The 10,743-nt window shown below is 50.4% G+C and overlaps 1 protein-coding gene across 3 annotated transcripts; it reads right to left on the bottom strand.

The window, feature by feature from the left end:
- Positions 1-1,096: 1,096 nt before the first annotated feature.
- Positions 1,097-9,608, bottom strand: AVPI1 (arginine vasopressin induced 1). Of its 3 annotated transcripts, none has more exons than XM_059054809.2 (3): positions 9,513-9,608; positions 3,147-3,441; positions 1,097-1,931 (listed from the first exon to the last, which is right to left on the bottom strand). In XM_059054809.2, exons 2-3 carry the CDS (start codon positions 3,431-3,433, stop codon positions 1,772-1,774), a joined length of 447 nt encoding a protein of 148 aa, XP_058910792.1. In that variant the 5' UTR covers positions 3,434-3,441; positions 9,513-9,608; the 3' UTR covers positions 1,097-1,771. The 3 variants fall into 3 exon arrangements, with proteins under 3 accessions (XP_058910792.1, XP_058910791.1, XP_058910789.1); XM_059054808.2 differs by having other exon boundaries at positions 9,280-9,547; XM_059054806.2 differs by having other exon boundaries at positions 9,162-9,536.
- Between the last annotated feature and the right edge of the window lie 1,135 nt (positions 9,609-10,743).

Here is a 10,743-nt window from a genome sequence, read left to right as displayed (position 1 = left end):
TTTGTCTAGTTTTCTTTGGTGGAAGGAAGACAAGGTAGGATGCAATTTTAAGGACAAAGAACCCTGTGTTGCCATGGAGTTATTGAGATATGGCTCCTGAGTCTCTTTTCCTCTAGCAGAGGAAGGTACAGGTCCTCATTTCCCAAAATATTTTCATAACTCGTTTGACACCAACACCTGACCTGCACCTACACAGATGCAAAGCTATTTGTAATCATCATATATCCCTTTTACTGTGAATATTTGGTGCAGAAATATTAGTGTTCTGTTACGAGATGTTCCCCCAATAGGGATTATACAGTTGTTGCAATGACTCCTTTCTAAAAGCCAAAAAATTTCTAAATTACAAAATCATCTCTCCCAAAGGTTTGGGGGTAAGGAATGTGGACTGGCTTCTCTTTTTGGCCATAAGAGGGCAGCTCTGCTCTGTGTGTGCATCACTGCCCACTTGGAGCAATTTGAACCCTGGCTCCTTTAAGTGACGGATAATCGAGCAGATAGGATGGGTGTGAGGGGAGCTGCATGCTAATGAACATGTAGTAGGCTTCTTTTGAACCAAAGCCAGAATAGTAGTCAAAAATCCTCACCTCAAGTGTTTTCAGGCTACAGGAAACCTCAGTAATGCAAAAGGCATGATTGCTGCAGCTGTCGAGCTGCAGAATAGTAGTCAAAAATCCTCACCTCAAGTGTTTTCAGGCTACAGGAAACCTCAGTAATGCAAAAGGCATGATTGCTGCAGCTGTCGAGCTGCCTCAGGATGGTTGGTCCACAGGGATGCAGAAGCCAGCTGAGGAGCTGGTGCCCACTACACTGACGGCAGACTCATCCGGCCTAGGGTCGCTGCCCACTATGCAGGGCTGACCGTAATAGTCTCCCCTTCCAGAGCTGGCTAGGGGCCAAGAACCCTCTCCTCGTCTTGGACCAGGACTGCCTATGGAGAGGCTTCCATCTCGCCTCCCAGTCTGACAGCCTCTGGTAAAGGAGGCCAGCCCTATTTTCTCCTTCCTTCCCTCCCTGCAGCAAGCCCAGTGCCTCACCCCCAGCTCCAGAGTGTCCATTCTGGATCTTTTCCTTCTGTGACAGACTCACAAAGCTCTTGATGCGAATGGTTTTATTTTGCCACTTAAACTATGGTTTCCTTGTGCTGGCCTGAAGGGGCAGGGGTGTGGGACAAGCTGCTGGACCAGGGGTTACTGTAGTAGTAGGAGGGTCAGTAGCAGGAGTGGTGAGATGCTGAGTCTGAGTGCCTGTCCTTGACTCCCAGGGGAATATCATGCAGTCCAGGTATAGTGTTAAATTGAGAAGGGCTGGGCTTCCCTGGTGGCGCAGTGGTTGAGAGTCCGCCTGCCGATGAAGTGGACACAGGTTCGTGCCCCGGTCCGGGAAGATCCCACGTGCCACGAAGCGGCTGGGCCCGTGAGCCATGGCCGCTGAGCCTGCGCGTCCGGAGCCTGTGCTCCACAACGGGAGAGGCCACAACAGGCCACAACAGTGAGAGGCCCGTGTACCACAAAAAAAAAAAAAAAAAAAAAAAAAAAAATTGAGAAGGGCTGGGGTAGGAACAGTCACTATTTCTCCTCAATCTGGTGAGGAATGGGTCCCACATAACAGCTCAGTGGAAGCCTCCGGGCCTGTTCTGACTCGAGCAGGCCAGTGGCAGCAGTGGGGCTGTCTGCCTCAGCTCTCTTCCTTCTTCTCCTCCCCAGACCCTTTGGCAAAAGTCCCTATGAATCCTGGGAAAGATACAGCTGTTCCCAGCCCCTTTCCTGGATCAGTGTCTGATCTGACGAAGGTAGCCTGTGGGACCTGGCTTCCTCCAGTTCCGGCGGATCCTGGCACTGGTCCTCCTGGAGTTCAGATAGTGCCCGCTGGAAGCCACCTCCGTGGCACTGCTCTGTGGGTCAGCCGGTGGAGCGCGGGGCTCTGTGATTCTGCAGGGAACAAGTGTGTTTTAAGCCAACATCAATAGGAAGGACAGTACAGGGACTGAAGAGATTTTGGTCATGGTGAACTATTAAAACACATCGTTCAGGGGGACTTCCCGGGTGGTCCAGTGGCTAAGACTCCACACTCCCAATGCAGGGGGTCTGGGTTCGATCCCTGGTCAGGGAACTAGATCCCACACGCTGCAACTAAAGGTCCCGCATGCCGCAACTAAAAAAGATCCCGCATACTGCAACTAAAAGATCCCACATGCCGCATCTAAGACCCGACGCAGCCAAATAAATAAATATTAAAAAACAAAACAAACATTGTTCAGGGCCAAATGAGACTAGGGCTCTGGTCTCATCTCTGCCCAAAGAGCTGCATGACAAGGCAAAGCTTTCAGACTGCTCTTCTGTAGAGACTGGGGCTAGATCAGGGGGTGGGACACTCAGCATTTCCCCATCTTCCTCATCCTGTACTCATGGCAGACATCATTAATCTGTCCTGATACAAGGCCAGAGGGCAAGTATCCACATCTCAAGATGATTTCAGTAGGGAGTACTAATCAATTGGAACTAATATGAGCCATGAAGCTGATTTGCTGCCCCTGGACCTGATGATCTCAGAAGGCCTGCTCAGATCTGATATTCTGACTGTGGGCCCAGCGTGTAACCCATAGTGATTGGTTAGGCCATGTGGTTCAACTCGATCTCTTGGGGCTTGCTGTTGCTGAGCTGGCCTATTAGTGACCTAATAAGCAAAGAGGTGGAGGACTAGGGAAAGTTTAAGGTAAAGTTTCTCAACCGTTTTTAACCCTTGATGTCTCTACATGACTCTCTTATGCTATTTTCTTAGTAATCCCACAGCCAAGGTTTTCACCAGGCTTACTTTTGAATGTTACCTGTTCAGCAACAGGTAAACAGGATTGTTTTCTCTTCCAGACCATAGTCCCTCGCACCTGGTGGAGAATCACTGCGAAATGAGGTGGCACTGAGAGGACCCAGGCACCCGTTCCCATGGGAGTAGGGTTAGGGTCATAGACGATTCCAGTAGTAACAGCAACCTCTAAGTGTCAACCACGTGGTAAGTAAACGCTGTGTAGACCTCACAACAACCCCAGTGGTAGGTACTTAGAGGTGAGGCCAGGTTAGCAGCTCCAGGCCCCGGAGCTGGGAAAGGGTAGAGTGGGCGTGTTAGTGCTCTCCTCCCCAGGGGCCTACCTGAGCCGGCTGCAGTGGTGTAGTGAGGGGCCCAGGGGCTTCTGCCGAGGGGGCCTCTTCCTGCGCAGCCTCTTCAAGGCCTCCGCCACACGGTGGTCCCCTGCACACTCCCAGACGACCTGCGCTCGTTCCTCGGCCAGCTGGTCCCCGCTACGGTGAAACAGGCCCTGGATCTGCAGCAGCTCAGCGTCCTGGAAGATGTTGGCCGAGGCCTGCTTGCGGCCCCGGGCTTCCGTCGGGGCCTGCCCCAGGGGTGGCTCGCTCACCACAGAGGCGGGGGTACCCATCCTGGGTGCTGAGGAAGGAACAGGGAGGGACGTCAGCAGCTCAGCAGGCCCTTCCCAAGCCCTGGGGTCCTGACTAACGCAAGGGCTTCTGGTGTTTCTATTCTCCAGGAGCCGAAGTGGAGGAAGTCTTGACTTAAAATCAAGACTTAAAATCTAATTTCCCAGGGCACCTTGGGGAAATAATAATGATGATGACAGTCAAACTTTACTGTAAAGTGCTTATGTGCCTGACGTATGTATTAACTTAAGGGTCACAGAAGGTGAGGATTGTTTATCTCCACTTTACAGATGAAGAAGCGCACCCCACATGTTAAATGACTTTCTTGCAGGCACAAAGCCATGTGTAAGTGCAGAGCCAGAAGTAGAACCCAAGTCTGTCTGGCTCTGGAGTCCACGCAGACCCCGGGTCCTAGTGATAACGTCTGTAGCAGCGGCAGCTGAAACATGTTAAGCTCTTATGTATCAGGCTTCACTGTAAGAGCTGTATTCACATAACATCGCTGAAATATGAACACAACAGCCCTATGAGGTAGGTACTTTTTAACCTCCTCATGTCACAGATGAGGAAACTGAAGAACAATCCAGAATACTCTGATGCTGAGACCTAAGCTCTGTGGCACAGAAGTAAGAGAGGGGCTGTGGACTTGGGCTCCCCAGGTGGGAATCCAGCTTCTGGCCGTCTGCACCACTTACTGGCTGGGTGACCCTCCACACCTCATCTGGTTTCTGTGTAACTTAGCCATACTAGTACCTACTTCGTAGAGCTCCTGTGAGGACTGAGTGAAGACACATAAAGCATTAAGACCACTCATTTGCTTGTCCATCTACAACGCTGAGAAGAGTCATCCCATTTTCTATTTTTAAGACCCTGGGGATGAACCTAGTCCGTAGAATTTAGTAAACACAGTATGAAATAGACCAATCATATCTAAGCACAGTCCAAAGGACCACAGAGGCAAAGGTAGGGGCCGAAGAAGGGGTTACAGGGTTAGAATATACTATCAGGGCAGAGGCAGAAATCGATACTAAGTTCAATAAAAGTTAGGCTCTGGTCAATGCCCCTGCCTCCTCACATGCAAGAAATGAAAATTGAATTACCACAGTTCTAGATAGTTGTTTTTGAATGATAAAGGGATAAGAGGCTCACCCACCTTATCCTTATCTTCACTACAGCCTGAAAAAGCTGTGGGATTGGCAAAGAGACTGGAGACCAGGAAGCCCAAGGACTTTGGCATTACGCAGAATTGGGTTTGAATCCCAGCTCCGCCACCTTCCTGGCTGTGACCTTAGGCAAGTTACTCAACCTCTCTGAGCCTGTTTGCTTAACTGTAAAATGGGGCTAATAATCAATTCTCAGGATTATTGTGAGGATTAAATGCGTCTAGTGTGGTATCAGGTCCCCAATGGGAGTTAAATAAATGCAAATGCCCCTCTTCTTGGCCTCCTTGACTTTTTTACTTGGGTCAGGGGTGTAATGTAGACCCTCCTTTTCCTCTGAGCAGCCTGGCCTGAGCCAGCTGAAGGCCTGCCTGTGCTCCCTTCACCCTTCACAGTCCTGGGCCTAACAAGGAAGGCCTGGTTGCTAAGTCAGACTGCATTCCACAGCCAGCTACAGAGATACCTATCAAACAGCAACCGGCTTACAAAGGGGGAAATCAAATTTAAAATATATTTAAATTAAAAATGTACATGCTCACTGTAAAAAGTGCAAAAGAACAGAATCAGGGACTTCCCTGGTGGCGCAGTGGTTAAGAATCCACCGGCCAATGCAGAGGACACGTGTTCAAGCCCTGGTCCGGGAAGATCCCACATGCCGTGGAGCAACTAAGCCTGTGTGCCACAACTACTGAAGCCTGCGTGCCTAGAGCCTGTGCTCGCAACGAGAGAAGTCACCACGATGAGAAGCCCGCGCACCGCAACGAAGAGTAGCCCCGGCTCTCTGCAACTAGAGAAAGCCCGCACGCAGCAACAAAGATCCAGCGCAGCCAAAAAAAAATAAATAAAATAAATTTATTTTTTTTAAAAAAACAGAATCATATAAATAAGAGCATCACCAGTTTCCTATCCATCCTCAGCCCACCTGCCGAAGTAACCCTTACTCTCACCTGCTTTTTATGCTCTTGAGAATTTGAGCCATCTCTCCTTCTCATTCAGACTTCTCAGATATGACTGTCCCCCTCCTTGCCCTGCCATCCCTCCTCCTCATCCCAGTAGCCATCCTCCTTCCAGTAATTTCCACACTCACCCTGTCCCAGTTTCTAGGCCTTCTATTATAAGAACCCCACTCTTTAATAACTAAACCTTCAGAAGACTGTCAGATAAATTAACTTCATAAAAATTGTGCTTTTTGGGGGGACGTCCCTGGTGGTCTAGTGGTTAAGACTGTGCTTCCACTGCAGGGGGTGCGGGTTCGATCCCTGGTCAGGGAACTAAGATCTCGCATGCTGTGCGGCGTGGCCAAAAAAAAAAAAAAAGTTTAAAAAAAATGTACTTGTTATCTGAAAAATGGGAATTTTAAAATCTGCCTCTCCATAGGCACAATTATGGGAATCCAGTTAAGACCTAATATGTGTGGTAATTAAACCCCCAGTGCTGGATGATAAAAATATACTGTGACCAGACAACAACAGTCACCAAGTAACACTTTCAGGCTGATAAAGAGAAATAAAAGCTAACTACGGGGTGTTTACTCCGAATCAGCGACATGCATGATATCATTTCATCCTCAAAACAGTTCTTAGGAATCAGGCACTGTTATCCTCATCGCCATTCAAAGGGGACTAAAGAGTAGCTGAAATACATATCTTTGGCTCAGCCGAGGCCAGAACCTCATTTTAATGACTGCAGCCCGAGCTTTTAAACCACCAAGTTGCCCTCACAGCCAGGCAGCTCAAAGCACAGTTCTTCCCATCATTTCTGTGAGGACTGTTTCACTATTCTTATCTAATTCACAAAGTGGGGAAACTTGCCAGTGGAAAGGGAAGAACAGTGAATGTCCCACATGCCAGGCAGGAGTGGGGTTGTGGAATTTAATCTTCACTAGCACCAGAGCTCTTTACCAGGTGACAGGCTGCCCCAGCCTTGGAGCCATGAACCTGTGGCACTCTGAAGAGGAAGATCCCCAGCCTCCACAAAAGAAATCTGGAACAGACCGGCCCAGTGCACAGAGCACTGGCTTATGAGTCAGAGAACTAGGTTCGAGACCTAGTTCTGCCACTCACGGGCTAAAAGGCCTCAGGCACTTCACCTGGCCTCTGTGGGCCTGTTTCCCTCTTACATCTGAAAGCACAGGTTGATGCTTGTGGTCTCCAAGTGTGTGTGCTGGTGTTGAGAGTCAATGATTCCACGACAAGGCTAGGTCCGTAGGGAAGCAGAGATGGGTTTGCTTGTCTGCCAGGGCCCAGGAGCAACATGTGTGGACAGGTCTGGCTCATTAAGTGCCAGGGAACTCCCCACCAGTAGCTTCCCTTTTCTGCCCTCCTCAGTCTTCCCTGGAGGCCAGACCCCGCTGTGCTGCTGTGGGCTGTGGGGTTAGAGTCTGGTAGAAGACAGAGAACTCACTGCTCTAAAGCATTCTAGCGACCTAGGCTGGCTATGGCCAAGCCTGGAGCAGACTCCCAGACTGATCTTGGTGGTGGGAGAAGGAGTGACAGTCCTTCTCTTAGACCCAGGCAATCTCACCCTCCCTTCAGAGAGAATGGTAATAGGATTAAGGAGCGGGGAGTCTGCCTCAGGGAGGATGTGGCTCGGAGGCTGACCTCCCAGGTGGCCCAGCCACCTCTGCCAGGGCTGCAAGGCCCTGCCTCCAGCCTCTACCCTCCAGAGGCCAGTTACAGAGTTACAGTGAGTTACAAACACACCAACAAAGAACCATCTGGGAGAGTCTGAGCCTCCAGCCTCAACCCACAGCCTCCATGAACCTTGAGAGACCTTGGTACCTCCAGATTTTGAGGCCCCTCACTCCTGGCTCTGCCTCCCACTCTGGGATTCAGACAGCAGAGTGAGGCTGGGAATAAAAATCAGTGGATTTTATGTAGGACTACCTGGTAAACTTTGAGAAAACTGAATCAGAACACTTATTATCAGAAAAAAAATTTCCTGTCTTATTCAATGTGTGACTTTCCCGCAAATTTCCTGGACAAGACCTGAATCTAGGGAAGTCAGTGTGTACTTGAACAATGGCAGTTTTTTAAACTGGGAAATGAAACCACGGATCTATTAAAAGATTATAAATGGATCTTTCATTTCAGAGATGACATAAAAAATAGGTATGGGTCTCTGAGCAAATACGTAAAGGCTAATTGTGAAATACTTCAATTTGATCCAAAGTAGCTTAGAAATGAACTCCCAAAGTAAATATCAAATGTTGAAAATGAAGTTCAACTTGTTTTGAAACAGGCAATAAATGAACTGCAGGGCTCTCACAAAGAAATATATTTAAAAGGTGACTCACCATGCACTGAATTTGCAGTACATAAATATGGTGCCCAACTGAACGTTCTTTGTAATGTATGAAGCTCAGTTCAGACATTCTCTCTGTAGTCTCAGGGAGGTACAGGGAAGTATGACAGGCACAACACACTTGTATGACCTGGGCGGCAACTGGGCCCTCACTCACCTCCTTCAGTTAATGCTGGTGATGGTAATAATCTGTAATCAGAGGCCAAGGGCCTCTTTAGAAAAAGAACTGGAGGCTCTGGCCCAAGGCCCAAATCAACACCTGTGGCCTTGGCCTGCTTCCCTGCACAGACATGCCACTGGACAGCAGCCAAAATCAGTGGCTCCTTCAAGCAGGAGGCTCAGTCCAAATGGCCTTGTGGGCCTAGCTCAGCCAGGAGAGAACTGGACACAGGTTGGTCTCCAATTCTGTGTCCCAGGAGGTAAAGAAAGGAAAGGGACCCTTCCCCCAGATCAATTCTCAGATATGACCTGGAAGTAAACTCCTGCTAGATCTAGGAATAACTCTTTTCAAGAGTTCAAGAACCCTGAATTCTGGCTCTGCCCCTGATAACTGGGTACCCTGGCAGGCCTCGGTTTTCCCCTGCCTCAATTTCCACACCATCAAAATGGTGAGAATAAATAATCCTTAGGGGATAGGGAGATAAAGTATGCCAAAGCATCTATGCCAATACATTACATCGTGAATGAATGATGCAAGGGAGAGAGGCTGTTTAATCACCAGGGACTATAGAGTCTTTGCCATTTTCATCCTCACTACTGTCATGAAACTCCCTCAAAAGGGACCTTCACTCTTGGGAGAAGAGAGTAAAGGGAGGTGGATTCATCTGTGGACTTTTAAATAATCGCTGCCATTGAGGCAGCTTGCTCCCTGTCAAGTGCAGAACAGCACTTTCTGAGGAGTAATATCTTTAATCCTCACAACACCCCTATGAGGAGGCACAATTATTGTTACACCCATTTTACAGATGAGAAAGCTGAGCCCAGAAAGGTTAAGTAACTTCCCAAAGTCACACAGGTGGTAGGTGACGAGGCTGGGATAGGAACCCTAGTCTGATCCCAGCGCTCACGCTCTCAACCACTGCTATTTTTGTTCCTGCCAGATGGCTGACGAGGTCTTCTGGAGGAGGAAGGACCCAGGAGGCTCTGAAACGGGCTATCTGCTTCTGCGGGTTTTGGAAGGTGCAGGGATCGAAAGTCAGGTCTCCCAAGCCAGCCTCTGTGCCCTCTACACTCCACCGCCCCGCGGGGAGTTAGAGCGATTACTCACCACGCTGAAGGGCAGAGCCGACAGACCTCAAACAGGGATGGGGTCAGCTAAGATGCACCCACCCCAACCCCTTGCACGGCTTTCGAAAGGGCGGGCTTCCTGCCTCGACGGTGCTTACAGGGACCGGACGGCGTCCATCAACAGGACAAGACCTTGGGAGGGGGTATCCTGGTCGAGGTCACACGGCGATATCCCCAGCACGGGTCCGCCCCCGGGGCTCAGACGTGGCCGCTTCGCACAACGACGGGCTCTAAGTGGACCTGGGAGTTCGGGTCCCGGCGACACCCCTGCTCTGACGGCCCGCCCACTCGCTTCCACCGCAGCTCAAGCCAGGCTGCCGAACCTACGTACCTGGCCGCCTGAGGCGGGCCACCTCGGTCACAGCCGCGGTTCCCCGGAGAAAGCGTTCCCTGGTTCGGGAACAGCCAATCCTCTGCCGAGCTTTGGTGTGAGCGCCCAGCGAGCCTTCCAAAATCGAACGCGGAGACTCCGTGAGCCAATCGGCGGCGGCAGAGGGGCGAGGGGCGTGTCCCTCCTGTCCCCCTTCTCTCCGAAGGCCTAGAAATCCGAGTGCGAAGAGGCCCCAGGCCCAATCAGCGGCTGAGCAGCAGAGAGGGGCGTGTCCTCCCGGGCCCTTTCCCTTCGCCCCAGGCGGCCCTCGCGCCGCGCGCGGAGGTGCCCCCCTTCATTGACGTCAGTCCTCAGGAAGAGCGCGGTTTTGCTGGCCCGGGAGCGGGGGTGGGGCCGCATTCCTGCCCCGGGGTGCGGCGACGGCTGGCCGTGCTGGTTACACGTGATGGATGCCCCCCTCCCCTGGGCCCAAGTCCTTTGCGCGCGGCGCCGTGTTCCTTGCAGCATGTGGCCCTCTGCAAATAGACTTGCAGCTCCTTAAACTCAACTCCCAGACCACTTGTCTTCTGGCTGCAGCTTTGCGGGAGAGGAAGGGACAGTCAGTGCGGTGGTCAGACCTTTGGTTTCAAAGCCAGAATGTCGTGGGTTCGAATCTTGAATCAGCTGTGCAATCTTGGGCCAGCCTCCTAATGAGACACTATTTAAAAGGTTTCATTCATTCCTTCGACAATGGTCCATTAGGGACACCCTGTCCAAGTTCCTTGACCAGCAGCGAACTGGAGACACCTTTAATAAGCCTTGCCCTGGGAGAATTTACAGCTTAGTAAGGGAGGCAGACATTTAAAAACTTAAAACATTTAGTTGTGATTACAATTGTGATAAGCATGAAGGAACTTAAGCTCCCTTGGGGAGGTCCTAGAAGGCAGAAGTAACATTTCAGTTGAGTTGTGAAGGAGGAGTTGAAATTGATCAAATGTAGAGGAGTGGGTCTGGGCAGAGAGAAAGGCACGTGCTAAGGCCAGGAGGCAGCTTGACTCAGGAGGACTTGAAATGAGGCCTGGAGTAAGGTCAGCAAGGGAGAGAGAGGTGGGGAAGCAGAAGGCAGAGGCAGGTAGTGAAGAAGTTTCCATTTGGCCCTCTGAGGGGAATAGCATTGTATGTGTTTATTTAATAGATACGTTATAGCACTTACTATGTGCCAGTAATGCCAGTCAGCACTTTACAAATAGTA

The sequence above is a fragment of the Kogia breviceps genome, chromosome 2 (genome assembly GCF_026419965.1).
Source record: "Kogia breviceps isolate mKogBre1 chromosome 2, mKogBre1 haplotype 1, whole genome shotgun sequence".
NCBI lineage: Eukaryota > Metazoa > Chordata > Mammalia > Artiodactyla > Physeteridae > Kogia > Kogia breviceps.
Note: the sequence above shows the minus strand (reverse complement) of the source record. Positions and strands in the feature narration are given on the sequence as shown.

Bases quoted from the DNA above. Each gene is read 5' to 3' on its own strand.
- AVPI1 (XM_059054809.2), bottom strand. From the start codon at position 3,433: ATGGGTACCCCCGCCTCTGTGGTGAGCGAGCCACCCCTGGGGCAGGCC. The intron at 1,932-3,146 runs GTAGGCCCCTGG...TGTTCCCTGCAG, and splicing joins CACCACTGCAGCCGGCTCAG to AATCACAGAGCCCCGCGCTC.